Source organism: Tarenaya hassleriana, unplaced genomic scaffold (genome assembly GCF_000463585.1).
Source record: "Tarenaya hassleriana unplaced genomic scaffold, ASM46358v1 Cleome22, whole genome shotgun sequence".
NCBI classification, from domain to species: domain Eukaryota; kingdom Viridiplantae; phylum Streptophyta; class Magnoliopsida; order Brassicales; family Cleomaceae; genus Tarenaya; species Tarenaya hassleriana.
This window is the reverse complement of record NW_010965541.1, coordinates 1,153,319-1,169,961: the sequence shown is the minus strand read 5'-3', so window position 1 is coordinate 1,169,961 and position 16,643 is coordinate 1,153,319. Positions and strand designations below refer to the sequence as shown.

Sequence of the window (16,643 nt, the reverse complement as noted above, 5' to 3'; positions counted from 1 at the left end):
ATTTGTTTTTTTTTTTGTAAGGGTTAAAGGCTAATGGAAAACAATTTTATTTAAACTAGTTTAATTTTGATCTACTGGTCTATTTACTCCCATGTATAGTCGTATAATATAAAATTGACATTTAGGTATTATTGATTTTGTCGGTGTGTTAGGTCCACATGTTATTTTTATGATTGATATTCTATGCAAATAAATAAGTTTCGGTGTCGATTGTTATATTTCGATTGTTTTTTAGTAGTTGTACACTGAATCTCGTGGGGACAACCAAAGCGTGAGCAAAAAAATTAAAAAAAATATTTCAATGATCGAAATTCGATTTAATCGGATAAAAAGTGGACCTAAGCAAACAATTCAAGCGACGGTCCAAAAAACATCATTTTACGGATCCGTTACGAAATATTCATCAAAATACATTATTATTTTTTCAGAACATAATCATAACCACATCAAATTTACATTTTTATTTATGTATTTTAAATTCGAAAAAAAATGTTTTATTATAAAACTGCAAGAGATTTCAGTAGGGATACATCCGCAAACATGTGCTATATGTTTCATCCAAAAAAAAACATGTGCTATATGTATAAATCTTTATGAACGAGACCTTGTCTGTGCCTCTATTCAGGGTCGTCTAATAGGGTGTGCAAATGGTGCTATGGCACAGGACCTCCAATTTTCTAGGGTCTCATTTTTCTCGAAAAAGTTATTTTTAAAATTTGATAATTATAATAGTTTTGAATAACAAAATAAAAATCATTGTAAAAGAAAAGAATATTATAAACAGTTTAAATCTGATTAAATTATGATATATTTGTTTTCTTTTATAGTAATCTTATATTTGTTGGAAAAATTGAAACAAAATAAAAATAGAATTTGATAACAAATATAAATAATTTTTAATCAATATGTATTTTAGAAAAACCTTAAACAAATTAGTATATAAGAGTATTTCAATAAAAAAATATAAACTAAGTTAATTTTAATTTATAAAAATTAATATATATATATATATATTATTTACATATAGTGAACAAGGCTTCTCGTAACTTTGAGACGGCTCTGCCTCTATTCATGGGCCATCATTCATGAATTTTTACTTAGTTCCAATATCTAAGAAATCCTTAAATTGTTATGAAATTTTAGGATACGGTTGATTAGTCAGTATTATTATTTTCATTTTAATTTGTTTTTATTATATATATATATATATATATATTAATTGCAATCAAAGGTATCGGAGTCAACTGGCAGAGAGAATAAAAAAAAAGGAGGAAGATAAATTGAAGTGAGAGTGGGTTTTGGGTTGGAAAAATTTGTGAATGTCATTGTGATTGTCTCTCCATCATCATACTTCCCATTGTTCCCAACCCAAATTTTGGGTCAATCCTTTTTGTGTTTATGCATAAATAGTGTTCAAATAAAAATCATTATGTTTGTACATTTGTTTTTTTTTTTATAAAAAATCAATAATCATGTATTTATAAAAAAATATTTGCTGGATTTAAATAATATTCATGGGATCTTATTACGCGAATTCTTATTCACATACCATAAAATTGCAGTTTTTATAAAAAAATTCTATCTTATGAAGAATTTTTTTTGTAACAATAATATTCATTATTTCACATTCAAAATTTGAAATATTTCCGAATTTTATGAATTCTATTTTTTTTTCAAATAAATAATAGTATGGGGTGTTGTATTATTAAATGGTTAGATAGATACTTGCGTATACGTACATGATATTGATTGACGATGAAGTTTTAGGGAAACTTATCATTAGAAACATAAATCTATAAAATATATATTATTTGCTATTTTTTTAATATAAGGCTATGTGATTAGACACAAAAGTTACTTATTAGTTGCATGTTAGAATTTATGCCCCCCTACATACATTTGAGAAATTTCTAGATCTATACATGCATACATCCATATGTAAAAGTTTAAAAACGTTTTTATGTCATCTTTTTTTAATATAATGTAAAATATGTGTACATTTGGTATGTATACGTTGGTTCGATTACTTCTAAGATCGGAGTTTCCTGAGTCGGTCAGTTTCGTCTTGTTTACATCGTACGGTTTGTCGATTACTGTGCAGAGATCGGTGGATTTATTGTCCGAAATATTGTTCGACCTATGGGGTCGAACCGGTGTCCGGTCCGAAGGGCCGTACAACGGATTACACGGTTAAAAAAAATGTTAGAGATTCAGTCGATATAAATAATTCACTTTCTGGGCCCGAAGCCCAATAAAGGCCCACGTTCAGAAGTTTAGTCACGAAGTGGCCTTTTTTTCCATCCTCTATTTCCTGAAAACCCTAGTTTCCTCTCATATAAATTTCCTCTCTCCTTCTAACCCTAGATCTCCGTTCCCCCAACAGCAGCATCTCTCTCCTCAAGGTTTGTAATCTCTCTCGCTCTCTTGGTTTCGCCTGCCACAATGCGTATTGTTTGATGAATTTGTTCGCGTGGCTTTGCAGATCCGTTGGAAGGTGATAATACCTGCAGACAAGCTAAGCTGCAATGGCCACCGGTGAGCTCGCTTGTACTTACGCCGCTCTCATTCTCCACGACGAGGGAATCCACGTCACCGTAAGTTTCCTCTCATTTCTCGTTGATGATTGTCACGTTAATTTTGAAGATTTCTTTAATTTTATTTGAATCTTAATTTAGACTAGTTTCTAGGTTTGGTTCAGTGTTAGTTTCCAATTGAAGATACCGTAATGATTGATGTAAATTCAAATGTAGTCACGCGTAACATTTTTACTCGTTATTGAGAATCGTGAATCATGTTTTTGTTATTTTGGAATCTGTAATATTTTGTATTGTTTACTGGAATTTCTTGTCCTTATTTTGATTATAATTTTGTGGCTTTGGTTCCTGCGTTTGTTAGTGTGGCAATTGGGTTGTAATCTAGCATTTGTATCATAAGGTGAACCGTGTCTGACCTCTGCTTTCCTCGGGTCCGTCCCTTTAGTCAATGACATTGTTGAGATTATGCTTATGTTCAGTATCTGTGCTTTGTTTTATTGTAACTCTTGCTAAAACCAGTTTTATTGATTAGAAGTTAAGTCAGTTTGATATCCGGCATTGATTCTGATGATGATCAGGCTGAGAAGATATCTGCCTTAGTAAAAGCAGCCAACTTGAGTGTTGAGTCCTACTGGCCAAGCCTTTTCGCCAAGCTCTGTGAGAAGAAGAACATCGATGATCTCATCATGAACGTTGGTTCTGGTGGTGTGGCTGGGCCCATGATATATTTGTTTTCTTTTATAGTAATCTTATATTTGTTGGAAAAATTGAAACAAAATAAAAATAGAATTTGATAACAAATATAAATAATTTTTAATCAATATGTATTTTAGAAAAACCTTAAACAAATTAGTATATAAGAGTATTTCAATAAAAAAATATAAACTAAGTTAATTTTAATTTATAAAAATTAATATATATATATATATTTTCCTCAGTTACATACGCTTAGCCCATGTGATATTTTGTTGCGTTCACCATAACCCAAGATGATAAATTTTGCTGTGATTGTGAACAAATTGTATCTATAAACAGGAGGAGCCCAAGGAGGAGAGTGATGATGACATGGGATTCAGCTTGTTCGACTAAGAGGTTCTGTTCCATTTTGTCATTTGTGTTTTGTTTTTTTTCCCCTTGCTAAAGAGCAATCTTCGATTTGTTGTCTCTTTTCCTTATCTTTCCAGTTACAAGTTTCCAGAGTAGTTTTGTTTTTCTTGTTGAAGACCGCTTTATGTCCCCTTAGAATTCATGAATCGATTTTGTTACGTAACGCAAAGTCCGGTTTTGGTTTTATATTTATTTTATCCTGCAGGCGAAATCCAGAAATTTAAGGGTCATATCGTGTTCAATTTTGTAAATAAAAAAATATTTTCTTATAATAACGGGTCAAATTACAAAATTATGTATTATGAAAGCAAGGAACGGAACCATGTATCCTTTGAAAGCATTCGGCACACGACGATCACGAGCGCGTGCATTCACTCGCTCGGACGAATATTCGACCTCCTGTGAGTGGATGTGAGGGGCGAGTACGTTACCTATTCGGTTAATAGTATACGCGCAGTGTGTGGGGCGGCGAGATATTTTGGTCGAGTCAAAGGGAAAGTCGTGTCACATAATCGAATAACAGAAAAATTGAATTAAAAATTAGATAAAAAAATAAATAATTATAATTTTTTAATTCTAAAAATAGAAATTAAATCCGAACTGAATAAAAATTGAAAAGAGAGTAATTTTTTTTTTAAATTAATATTTATTACTATATCTTAATTCAAATAGAATATAATTAAATTGTATCAAATTCAATACAAAAATCACCGAAATAAGGGAACCCATAGATAACCAAATACGAACTGAAACCGAAGCCACCCATATAAAGCGTCTAACGTGTCAAGATCTTATCCACCCAAAGATAAGAAGCCTCTCGTTGTCTTGTCTCCTCCCCAAAATATCTTAATCATTTTTTCATTTTCTGTGGCCCTACATATGCCACGTGTCCCTATAATAATCTTTAACCTTCACACGCATCTTATGTCACAAGTTAATTCAACGGGGTAAAAATATGAAACCGATTTGTGATATCATATATATATATATATATATATATATATGTTTTGGGGGTCATCTTTACAAATAAATTTTGCATAGTAGACGAGCAAAAGCTTAATATAATTACAATTGTTTAGTTATTTACAATTGAGATGAGTTTTTGTAAAGACAATAGAATACGAATAACGTTGATTTATGATACGAGGCCTATAATTTTGATGAATTAAAATAATAGTGGAAATAAAGATCCAACTTTAAACATGCACCACCAAATGACCAAACCAACGCACCAAACCAAATAAAATTTTTAAAATAAAAGTCAAATTGTATCATTAGGCCTGACGTGGCAATGTGGGCCACCTTTCAGACTCTTCTAGATATTTTGCAGCCTTCTGACGTTTCTGAACCGTAGGATCGGGATCGGTTGTCAGCGTGTTTTGCTTCTCAGCCGTTGGATCAGATTACCAGATATTCAGATATTTTTATTTTTGCCCGCGGTGGATAAGAATAAGATACGCGAGAGATTTTTTTGGCAAACATTTCTACTCCGACTTTTGCGTTTCTTTTCCCTCCAGAGGCTTCGTTTTTGCGAGACGACTGTTGGGAGATGGGAGAAGTGGTCGTGAGCAGCGAAGAAGTGGTTGAGGTTGCGAAGGCGACGGCGGAGGGCGGCGGAGAGATGTTGCAGCGGCGGCGGAGGCGGAGGATGGACGCCGGAGAAGGCGGCGATGGAAAGGGTCTTGTTAAGTGGGAGAGGTTCCTGCCGAAAATCGCCTTGAGGGTTCTTCTCGTTGAAGCCGACGATTCGACCAGACAGATAGTCGGAGCCCTTCTCAGGAAATGCGGTTACAGAGGTCAGTTTTGCTGTCTCTGTTTCTATGTTGTCGTCGCTGTTAGAATCGGAGTTTCCTTGGTTGGTTTCGTTTCAAAACCGATATTTTTTGGTTCTTTGTTGTTTTTGGGTTTGCCTTTCGAATCCTCGATCTGGGATCGGTCTATGAACTTGTAAAGCGAAGAACTTAGGAATGTTCGGCTAACTTTAGTAATAGAGAGAATTCGAGTCAGTTTTCTTATCTGTTCGAATCTGAATAAAGATTTCAAAAGTGACTGTTTTCGAAGCAAATGGAGGACGCTGGGGGTTATTTCAGCTTATTTAGTTGGTGGACGCTAACAAGTTTGATCTATGTTAGTTGTTTGTATGATGTCCCGTTGGACAATGAATTTGCTGCAAATGGCTGATTGCCCTTAGCAGTTGCTTGAGATTTGTGTCGACCATGAGTTTGATGAAATGCCCATTATGTTAAGTTTCGTGTCATTGGCCTCGCTACAAGGTCGGAACTTTCACACCGGCAACTGTCTTGTTTTCAGAACCCTTCAGCTGTAGTTTCTGAAATCATCTGCCTACCTATAATCTCTTTTGTGTTTTGTTTCATTGTCTGCCTTCTGACATTGCCATTCCATTCTGAGCTTATGGAGTTATAACGATCTGTCTCCTCAGTTGTTGCTGTTGCCGACGGCCTCAAGGCATGGGAGATACTAAAAGGGAGGCCTGAAAGTGTAGATCTGATATTGACTGAGATTGATCTGCCTTCGATTTCTGGATACGCATTTCTAACGCTCATCATGGAGCACGAGATATGCAAGAACGTTCCTGTCATAAGTAGGGATTTATTCTACACACAAGCTTCTGTTTCTTGTTGCTCGTGAAATAATTTATTTGATTAACATATCCTTCGTTCTTGGATTGGGTTTCTGCAGTGATGTCGACACAGGACTCAGTCAGTACTGTGTATAAGTGCATGTTGAAAGGTGCAGCCGATTATCTTGTTAAACCGTTGAGGAGGAATGAGCTGAGAAATCTCTGGCGACATGTATGGAGGAGACAATGTGTATGCCCACTGTCCAATCTTGTATTCTTTGTACTGTCTGAGTATGGGAATCGTTGAAAACTTGGGCATTTTTCCACTCGAATCTCAGTTTAATACTTCTTTTCTTTATCGGTCAAAGATCTGTTCTTGATTCTTGTTGATAGGGATTTGCTGCTGGGGACTTTTCAATAGATGAGAGGATTGGACAGCAGAAGCTTGAGGCCACGTCTGAGAACAATTCCACGAGTAACCGTGGAAACACCGCTGAGAGGCCGGTGATTGATAAAGGAAATGATGCTCATGTTAGTCTCTGAATACCCTTATTTTTGCTCTGCAATCTGCATCTTATTCTCAAAACAATCTCCCGCAAATTTAAAGAAAGTTTGCTCCTTTGAAGGAAGGTGTTGTTCTCCATGGTTACTCAGGGGATTGTTCTCAACCTTCGGTTTTCTCTTGCAGAGCTCGTGTACGAGTCCTGAACTGGACGGCGATAGTGCATATGTGGATAATAATAATAACCCGAGAGGCTCGTTGCAGGCTAAGTGTGGGAAGTCTCTGTTCAACGATATGGAAGTTGTGGAGAACGAGACAAGGAGTAAGCTCATGTTCTGCTGCAAGCTTCTAAAGTTTGAATTTGTGACGGATTTCCCGTCAAATCCACCACTAAAGTTGTTGTGATTTTTTTAGGAACTCAGAGTGTCGCGGAGCTCAGAGAGGCATGTCAAGAAGCCATAGACTTCATGGGAGCATCGTTTAGAAGAAATGAAGAATGCGATAGAGAAGAAAGTACATCCACAGCCATTTACGGGTCTCTGCTAGAGCTCGATCTCTCCTTGAGAAGATCTAACACCTCTTGTCTCTGGCCATCCAGTGCTTCGGCTTTCACACGGTTAGTCATCTCATACGAATTCCTTGCTGCTCAATAGTACAGGTCTTTGGCATTGTTTTTGATGGTTTTCTTGTTTTGCAGGTACGTTCACAGGCCATTACAGACACAGTGTTCAATCTCTTCCGGGGTTTCGGATCAAAGATTATTATGTGTGGAGGCAAATCAGGACGATAAGATTTCGTCTGACGCTGGGACTTCAGACCGTTCCGATTCATCGGGACCACCTCCAAGCGCTTACAACAGGGTGTATGCCTCTGGACCTCCGTGGAGCTCTTACCCAGCTCCCATTCCCGTAAAGGGTATACGTTTCAGCTGTCAAAACTCGGGTTGCACATCTGCCGTGGCACCCGTTCAGTCAACGACGAGCCCTACTTCCCGGCCGAGCTTGAACAGTGGTATACCAGCAGGATGTTCACAAGAGTGTACCACATCGCCAAACTCGTTGACGTCACCCGACGTGAAAACTCGACAACGGGAAGAGGCTCTTACTAAATTCCGGATGAAACGCAAAGAAAGGTGTTTCGAGAAAAAGGTACAAACTTTGATCTTCACATTCTTATGCTTCTGAGAAAAAGAACAACTGGACTAACGTAACTTAACACAGGTGAGGTATGAGAGCCGAAAGAAGCTGGCAGAGCAGCGGCCGCGAGTGAAGGGGCAATTCGTTCGTCATGCCCAAGTTCCTGATCCTCCAACTGAATCAGCAGTTGTCCCGTGTTCTAGGGTTTAGGAATATCGAAAGCTCAATACTAGCTCTCGAACAAGCCCAGGCAAAGAATATGCTATGTAAACTGAACAAGCACACTACTTTTGGAATCAGCACAATTTTATTTTCCAAATGAATTGAAATATATTTAAAACAACGGAAATCAATATTAAATTAAACTAACAAAAAAAAAACAGGAATTTCTCAAAAATTAAAACATTACAAGTAAAAGGCAAAAATAGCTAAACCATGCCCAATTTGTTGCATCGGATCTCTCAGCCTTGTGTCAAACAGAGTACCTGTATCTATGATATCTCAAACCTCTCCGACGGTCAGAAACTTCCCGGAGATTGCAGCCGGAGGAAGATTTATTCACCGGACTGAAATCATCTCTACATTAAACAAGTCTACCAAATAAATGACAGAACAGAATCACCAAACTGACTTCATGTTCCGATTTTGTCTTATAGCCGACGGCCATAGTTACGGAAGTAGAATAATATACAAAGGTAACAGAGTAATAGCAGTACCTGGGTTTCTACTCAGGTCGCAAGACAGATTTTCCTCACTCATCATCATCATCATCATCATCTATGTTAATGTCATCATCGGAACACACGCCATCAGATTCTTGCTCATATATCTCATATTCTCCATCACTCCCATCATCAACACCGTAGTTTTGTACGAAACCCGGGTCTACAGTTGGGAAACTATCAAACAGCCCTTGCAGATATGTTCTTGAGTTGTTCTCCATATCAAGATCTTATCATCATATAGGAAAACGTGAAGAAACAGTAGAACTCTTGTGTAAAAAAAAAAACCTGGAACTAAGAAAAGCTTACAAGTTAACAGCAGTCAAGAAAACCAGTATTTATCCAGATTTGTTATTTATGAAGCCAGTTCTGGGTTGTGTTGCAGTGTTTTGAAGGACACATCCATATCTAAATTTGATCCTGACCCCTAAACTGAGAAAACCTTCCCAGTTTTTGTTCTAAATCTGGGCCTAAACCTCGGCAATCTTGAATAGCATCATAGGTTTATTCCTAGACTTGGTCTAGAACCCAAAAACTTAAAAGAAAAGCCTTTCAGTTAGCTCTTAACCTCGTCCTAAACCCTGAAACTTGAAAAAAGCTTCTAAATTTTGGAGTAATCAATCGAGAAAACATCCGTGTGTGTTCTTACAGACAATAGTAGAAGGATACATCCATGCGAGTCAAGCGAAATCTCATCATCATCTGCAGCCTGCAAAAGAAGGAAATAGAGGAACAAAGAGATGATGAAACTGAACTATGTTCTGCTGATAGCTCTTTTAAAGAAGAGGACACTGTCCTCCTGGGACTGATGACGTTCCTGTTCTAGTCTTTTTCTTTTTTTTTCCAGTAACCATAGATATTTTAATAATTATTATTTGAATTTCTCTTTAAATGCAAAAGAAACAAGAAAATGTATGCTCATCACAGTTACCAGATCGAGCTCCTCAGGTTCATCTAGGTCTTCATCATCTTCTTCCACGTTAATATCATCTCCTTTCTCATCCATTGAGCTTTTAGACTTTTCGTTATCATCATCATCTGCAGATTGTTTCCTGTCACAGTCTGTTGCTTCCATATTTTCAAAGAGAACACCAAAATAACAATGACAATAAGCATAACACTTGGTGGTATGCCTTTGGCACATATACAGAAAAAGCCATATTTCATCCCAACTCTTTTGGTTAATTTCACCACTTTCGATTTTATTTTGAGGCCACCATTGTGGACACCCCTACACTATGACCAGTTCCTTTTTACAATGCTTTAACCATTGACTAAGGCCATTAGTTGCAACATTGAATCTGAAGACAGATACGAAAGCTAGGATGTGTGCATCACCAGTGATATTTGGATGGTTAAACCGTTCAAAGGAGGTGGAGACTCAGTTTTATATACAATCTAACCTTTAGTTGTTTCCCGGTGCTTCTCTTGACATGGTTTCATTGCATCTTTGTGGGTGCGTATCATCTTAGATCTTTCAAACTCTTCTTGAATAGATTTAAACACATCCTCGAAACCAGGTTCAGGAAACACAGACACAAACCTCACAGACACATGGAGTCTCAGAGTCTCGAGTGTGGCTTCGGAGAACCATCCTGTTTTATACTGCAAAACCAAACCAGATTGTAGATCAGATTTCACAGGGAAGCCTGTTCAAGTTGATGAGTTTAAGAACTTGCTAGAGTTTTTATGTCTGTTCTACACAAAAATATGGTTTCATCTGCGATACGTGGACTGTAATTAACGCGTTTGTGTCACCATTAAAGAATATATGTAATTTTTCTAAAACAAAGGAGCAAAATGTTCACCTTTACACCTATTAGCCAAAAGCTAAAAAATTATGGCTTTCACCCGTTTCATTTGAAAATGATAAAAGTATTTAAACATTTAGAAGTAACTTGCACAAACATAAGTCAATAATCGCACATTTAATAATAAAAGCTAAGTATAAAACTCACGCTACAAGTAGTCTGTTTCGGAGGTTGTCTTATCTCTTGCTGAACGTACTCATCTTCCAGTTCAAACAACTGCAAAAATGTTTGGCACTTGAAAGGAAAGACTTTAAAAGCGCAAATGTCATCCCATTTCGGCTTTAATCTGTAACAAAGAGAGAAAATGGATAAACATAACCCTATAATCCCAAGCTTTCTCCAACATACATGTGATGATCGCACCACAAACTTTTTCCCAGAACCCATGTCAAATCAATCACATAATCCAACAACTATAATAAACTTCTCAAGAGTTTTTTGTGCCGAGATCGGATGGAAAACTGCTGAAAATCATAAAATTCATTGGAGTTAAACTAGAGCAACACCAACGTATAAACTTAACATTAAATTTGAAATGAAAAGTTACAAGATCTCGTATACAAATGTAAATTTGATGATCTTCGACAAATTTTGAACATAAGCATCGTTCTTTTAGAGCTTCTAATTTATCATTCAATTGATTCGCTACAATCTTAAAGCTAGGACAGAGAAAGCAGAATATAAAAATTTACGGGATGAGGGTAAAACTCACTTGTTAGTTGCATTAGCGTCGCAATAACCCCGTAACTCAGGTGGAACCCTGAATTCCATTCTCTGATATCTGAAAAATAAATTACCCAGATGAAACCTTTTGACGTGCTACTGGACTGGATGCAGAAAAAAGTGAGAAATGAAAAAAAAAATTGTATCTCGAAAGCCAAACTTTATCACCATTCACACACTCCAGTTTGCCATTTGCATTAGAAAATGATATAAACTTTTTTAAAAAAATAACAAATGCAAAACCACGCGTGTTTGCATATGTCCCATGCAATCGCACACTGTAATTCATACACTAAGAAAATGAATAAGATTGTTAAGATTGAACTCACATCCGAGACTCAGGATCTATCCGTGGATCATAGCCTCTTTTAATCCAGAATCTAAGAAATGGACCGCCTGAGAAATAATATGCAGCCCTAAGCAAAAATCTGTAAAGAAAATATAGAAATAAATTCATCCTTGACATTATTCTGTTTCAAGAAAACCCTCTCATGTATAAGAAAACAATATTAGTGGTTCTTTTACCTGTTCAACATATGATGTGTGCATTTAAAACCTTTATCAAGTAGCCGTTGAACCACAGACTCTCTAGGCCATATGGGCCGCTCATCAAACAGTGCAGACACTGCTTCCTGCCATTGCCATTGGTTGGAGCCACGGACAATAAAGTCTTCCCAGTTTAATATCTTCGGTATCTGTATGAATGCTAAGGAAACACCAAAAAACAAACCGAAGAAGTGGAGGTTTCAAACAAACATGACTGTGACACTTGCAGAGGTCAAAAGAAAAAAAAAGCTCTAGAAGATTGGGAAAACAGTGTGAAAGAAAAAGGATATCTTTGACACCGAAATCGATTGCAAATATCGGGCCCGTATCAATCTGCATTAGAAAAGAAAATCATTTGAACAAAACAATTAGCACATGGAGATGGAGAAATCACAACTAAAAGATAAGTAACCTGTCACGACATTTTCGACATATAAAAGAACTCGAAAAAACTGTGAATTCTTGATGGTTCACTAGTGCAAGTAAGACAGTTATTATTTATTGAATATAGAATGTCGTATGAGTAGGCAAAACACAAAAGAATAGATTGTTTGGAGCCAAAGTCAAGTGTTTACTGACCAAAAGAATCTACAGGAAAGAGTCCATATGACAGAAAATCATCATGCCAACAAAGGAATACGAACCTCAAAACTCGTTACACACTAAATTTTGCTTACCAGCAATTATACTCCAAGATCCATCCTGCCTAAACTTCATGGAATTCAACTCCCCAAGCACCCAAATTCAAATTCCATCGAGAAAGAATCAAAACTTAATCACTAAACTAAACCACAAAACATTCACCCAGCCACTGGTTACTTCTAACAAAACATTGAGTATCTTAGTGATAAAAGAATATGCTTTACAGACACTTTTCTCTCAAATTTCAATTTTAAGTTTAACCACATCAGCTGAAAAGACTGATTTTGGTCCTGTTTTCTTATTTTACCTCGGAAGAGTTCTGAGCTGCCACCTCCTCTTTCTTTTTGGAACCAGATGAGGCTGGTAGTCGTAGCCTGCAAATCACACAGTCAATCAATCAGGGGAAACTGGAAATGACACTATAGTTGAAAGCTGCTTGATTGAACTTATCATATTTATTCCTAACTCGGAATTGGAGAGCACAAACAGCTTCAAGCGGGTAAACTATGTTACCGAAGAAGAAATAAGTGAACACTAAAAATAAATAAGAGAGCACAATCGTACACCAAGTTTTCTGGTATATCTTTGGGTGCGAAAAAAGGTGGCAATAACATCATCACGTCTTCGTCTGCCAGATCCATGAGATCACTGTTTGCTGCATGGTATAAGAGGAAGGACTTGCTCATATTATACGACGTCACAAAAGAATTTGCACAACAATGTAAAATATCAAATGACTGAGGATGATTTGCCTGCAAGTGACTCCATCTCCATCCACTTTCTCTTCTTCTTCTGCGCAATATCGGCATGAATCGGAATAACGTGCTGATAGTCGGCCATGCCTTGGCAAAATCCACGCAAATAGAAATGATAAGTTTGCAAAAAATATATGCAACACAATGTAACATATTGAGCGAGATCTCAAAATAATATGGAAGACAACGTCAGATACACAAGAGTCCAACTACGATAGGAATGCAGGAGAGCTAGTTTCTTACCATCAAAATGATAAGAACCAGAGACACGGGAAACGATATCACAGCACAGGGCTGGGCGATCTTCTGATAAGCATGGTTCGACTCCAGTAGTGGCAAGAACTGTTTGACTTTCAGGCCGAGAATCTTGAGTGAGCTCCTTCTTAGAGATTCTTAACAAAAAACTGTTAGAAGAACATTGTTCTCCCAAGGCGGGATGTGCATAAGGGTCTTCAGGGCGGAAGCGCAGCTCGAGCTTGTTTGAGGCAGATCCCCTTGCCTGCAAGAAACTTAAAGGAATAAAATTTGAAAAACTTCAGCAAAACTTAGCTACCAACAACAACTCATTCATGTATTGTACCGGGAATTTTGTTTTTCATTCTTTTCCATGGGATGTGAAGAAAAATAACTGTAACAGCAAGTTTTTGTGAAAAAGAGAAGCAGTGTTACTAAATAAAGATTAAAGTGAGATGTTTAGACAATAGCCACTATGAAAGGCCTAAGGGTGCCGCCATCACGCACATACGCATAGCAAGAACTTATTATCATATAAATTATGCATTCATTGTAAAGACTAACACAAAAAGCACAGGCAATTTGGCCAAAAGGGTCTTAGGCAAAAACAGATTTTACCATTTTAATCCCTTCAATTCCTCCAAGAGTATCAACGGCTCGTGAAATCGATGAGGGGTACCCTGGATAGTGCACTACAAAAGCCTCTGTGCTCGGCAAAGTACCCGAGATCGTCCCGTTTTCTATGACTCCCATTGTTTCTTCCCTTGATCACCTAGTTGTAATGCAAGAAATACAGAGATAAATGAAATGTCTAATTTGAAAAGTGTGTTAGAGGTTAGTTTCTCTAGCTTTTTTCTCTTAAAAGAAGCACATATACAATTTCCTAGAGCTAATCTCGGCAGCTATTGGATGTTACGGTCTAAGGAAGATGAAACACCAGCAGGCACGAGACAAACCAACAAAATCGGAAGCGCAAAGAGAAGAAAAAAATTGTTTGGAAACTCCTATGGTTCGGGTATCCGAACCCGTGTCCATTCTGGGACCCCCAGAAATTTTTGGATGGTCGGACCCTCAGAAGCACACATCCATAAACATTCATTTCCATAAACAATTTGAGAAAAACACTAAAATCAAATACAACTACAAGTTCTAAAACAAGGTCCCAAATGCCGAAGAACAAATCTGAAGGTAATCATTCAAAAATATGAAGTTTTGGGACTTCTGCTATAGCTCACTTACAGTTCGCTAAGAGTTTTAAGACTTGTCAGATTATTAACACTTAGTGAATTCCTATTGAGGCGCTTGTAGGAAAGAAGAACAAGAGCCTAGAGATATAAAGGCAGAATAGAAGTTGGATATCTTCCAAATTCTTCACAAAATAAGCAGTGAGTCAGTGACATAACCCTATGCAAAAGCCATTTTGAGATTTCGTTCAAAAGACTCGACCATTTCAATGTTTCAGAACCAACAAAAACTACTAGTTTATGACATAAATGAGAACTAAAAGTGCTGAAACATGCCTGAATCTATCGAATTAGACCACAACTCTATTTGCATCAGACAAAACTATAGCACTAGAAGCTGTAATTGAAAGTTTGAAATGAAAAGCCAAATTTGGATCCCAGTTTTCTGAACGGACAAATAAAAGTGAAATGCGGATCAGAAAAGTTCAAACCTCATCCTAAAGCATCAGATTCCCAGGACCATATAATCTAATTCACTAGAGTTTCACGTAACAGATCAACCATTCTTGTCCAGTTCATACACATGCATGCGCAATTGAAAACTGAGCCTCCCTAATATCCATATCCATAGGAATAGCAGGAAACAAGCCGTAGGCGAGCCCTATGTCAAGAATCATGTTCAAATAATAATATTAAACAACCCAACATCCAGACTTTCGGAGACTGCTAGCAATCTAGAAGTTCTAGTTCTAATCCAACAAACAACAGGCCTACGAAACCAAGAATCTAGGAGCTCATGTTCGAATTCAAACCAGTCAAAGCATAGAATCAGAACAAATGGGGAAAAAGATCAAGCGCAAGCTCTGGCATTGATGGAATAAAGACAAAGAAACATATACGAATCAACGCACTGATCCAAAAACAGGCTTGTTAGTGATTCGAACGAGAAGAAGCATTATGCCCAAGCATCCTCGGACGCCGAAACCCTAAACTCTAGTCCGAACCGTTTGAACCAGAATCGAACACTGAACCTAAAATCGAAAGATTGTTCTTTACTAATTAGAAAGTTTTTTATTGACGAGCAAGAAAATCGATCGAAGCTAACCTTAAACCGTGCGGGAAACAGAGGGGTGCGGTGTGAGAGAAAGGTAACTCGATCGGGTACGACGGAGGGAGAGAGAAAAGACTCGATCAGAGTCTCGAGGACGACGGAGACTCTGCAGGAGACTCGACGGCGGGCGGCGAGGGAGAGGAGAGGCTCGATCGGGTTCGGCGGGAGGGAGAGTCGATCGACGATCAAGTGACTGGCTGAGAGAGACGCGGACACGGGCCGCGTGTGCGTGTTTGACCTCTATGGTTTAAAACGCTAGTGCTATTTTTGTAATATAAAGATAAACTAGGGGCAGTTTCATCTTTTCACATGAGAAACATTGATGCTCGATCCGAATCCGTCTAATGAAAAAAAAATAATATTAACGACAGCGACTAAAAAAAAAAGGTATCCCTCCAACACCTTATGCTTGGCGTCATAGAAGGTGATTTAGCCGTTTGGAGATGTTTTGATGGACTTTAATTAGTTAGAAGACTAAACTCAAATCATGTTATTTCTATTTAAACATTTGATTTAAACTCAAATCTAAACGATAGTGTGGAAAAATGTTTTTCCTTGTATTCAAAAATATGCTTTACATGAGTGATATATATACATATGAGAGGAGATGATTATGATAACAATATAGCAGATATTGAGGAGAGAATTGATACAAAATAGTAACGACAAGATATTCTCTTGACTCCTTCCTTTACGCCCTCGCAAGATGAGGCTCGTGTGCGAGACCAATCTTGACTTGTAGTAGATCAAACCGAGCTCGTGGTAGTGGCTTCGTAAGAGCATCCGCTAGCTGACCGAGAGAAGAGACGTGAGAGACTCGGAGATGGCCATCTCGAACTAGTCCTCGAATGAAGTGATAGTCGATGGCGACGTACTTCATGCGAGAATGGAAGATTGGATTAGTACACAAGTACGTTGCACCAACATTATCACAATAGATAACCGACGGTGATGTATGTACAATGCCAAGCTCCGAGAAGATAGATAGTAGCCTACGAAGTTCAGATGCAGTAGAGGCAATAGATTTGTACTCGGATTCAGTGGAAGATCGGACC

At 37.5% G+C, this 16,643-nt stretch overlaps 3 protein-coding genes across 5 annotated transcripts; 2 read left to right on the top strand and 1 right to left on the bottom strand.

Moving 5' to 3' along the window:
* The first annotated feature begins 2,310 nt into the window (after positions 1-2,310).
* On the top strand, positions 2,311-3,623 carry LOC104815135 (60S acidic ribosomal protein P1-like). The gene is made up of 4 exons (XM_010543455.1): positions 2,311-2,402; positions 2,483-2,594; positions 3,113-3,277; positions 3,570-3,623. The coding sequence occupies exons 2-4, from the start codon at positions 2,526-2,528 to the stop codon at positions 3,621-3,623; spliced, it is 288 nt and encodes a 95-aa protein (XP_010541757.1). The 5' UTR covers positions 2,311-2,402; positions 2,483-2,525.
* A 1,492-nt stretch (positions 3,624-5,115) lies between these two features.
* LOC104814950 (two-component response regulator-like APRR5) lies at positions 5,116-8,179 on the top strand. The gene is made up of 8 exons (XM_010543205.2): positions 5,116-5,437; positions 6,082-6,243; positions 6,342-6,472; positions 6,616-6,753; positions 6,911-7,046; positions 7,139-7,340; positions 7,422-7,872; positions 7,945-8,179. Exons 1-8 carry the CDS (start codon positions 5,191-5,193, stop codon positions 8,068-8,070), a joined length of 1,593 nt encoding a protein of 530 aa, XP_010541507.1. The 5' UTR covers positions 5,116-5,190; the 3' UTR covers positions 8,071-8,179.
* A 47-nt stretch (positions 8,180-8,226) lies between these two features.
* Positions 8,227-15,814, bottom strand: LOC104814949 (general transcription factor 3C polypeptide 5). 3 transcript variants are annotated; one of them, XM_010543203.2, is made up of 16 exons: positions 15,583-15,814; positions 13,912-14,065; positions 13,303-13,558; positions 13,057-13,146; positions 12,869-12,959; positions 12,612-12,678; positions 11,953-11,995; positions 11,642-11,813; positions 11,446-11,544; positions 11,106-11,174; positions 10,541-10,679; positions 9,986-10,187; positions 9,514-9,644; positions 9,252-9,291; positions 8,577-8,811; positions 8,227-8,453 (listed from the first exon to the last, which is right to left on the bottom strand). In XM_010543203.2, exons 2-15 carry the CDS (start codon positions 14,044-14,046, stop codon positions 8,612-8,614), a joined length of 1,734 nt encoding a protein of 577 aa, XP_010541505.1. In that variant the 5' UTR covers positions 14,047-14,065; positions 15,583-15,814; the 3' UTR covers positions 8,227-8,453; positions 8,577-8,611. The 3 variants fall into 3 exon arrangements, with proteins under 3 accessions (XP_010541505.1, XP_010541504.1, XP_010541506.1); XM_010543202.2 differs by having other exon boundaries at positions 8,228-8,438; XM_010543204.2 differs by having other exon boundaries at positions 8,228-8,438; positions 9,514-9,620.
* Positions 15,815-16,643: the final 829 nt, after the last annotated feature.

Bases quoted from the DNA above. Each gene is read 5' to 3' on its own strand.
- LOC104814949 (XM_010543203.2), bottom strand. From the start codon at position 14,046: ATGGGAGTCATAGAAAACGGGACGATCTCGGGTACTTTGCCGAGCACA. The intron at 11,814-11,952 runs ATATCCTTTTTC...TAGCATTCATAC, and splicing joins AATCGATTTCGGTGTCAAAG to AGATACCGAAGATATTAAAC. The intron at 9,645-9,985 runs GTTAGATTGTAT...TGGAAGCAACAG, and splicing joins GCACCGGGAAACAACTAAAG to ACTGTGACAGGAAACAATCT.
- LOC104814950 (XM_010543205.2), top strand. From the start codon at position 5,191: ATGGGAGAAGTGGTCGTGAGCAGCGAAGAAGTGGTTGAGGTTGCGAAG. The intron at 5,438-6,081 runs GTCAGTTTTGCT...CTGTCTCCTCAG, and splicing joins CAGGAAATGCGGTTACAGAG to TTGTTGCTGTTGCCGACGGC. The intron at 7,341-7,421 runs GTTAGTCATCTC...CTTGTTTTGCAG, and splicing joins AGTGCTTCGGCTTTCACACG to GTACGTTCACAGGCCATTAC.
- LOC104815135 (XM_010543455.1), top strand. From the start codon at position 2,526: ATGGCCACCGGTGAGCTCGCTTGTACTTACGCCGCTCTCATTCTCCAC. The intron at 2,595-3,112 runs GTAAGTTTCCTC...GATGATGATCAG, and splicing joins ACGAGGGAATCCACGTCACC to GCTGAGAAGATATCTGCCTT. The intron at 3,278-3,569 runs GTAATCTTATAT...ATCTATAAACAG, and splicing joins TATATTTGTTTTCTTTTATA to GAGGAGCCCAAGGAGGAGAG.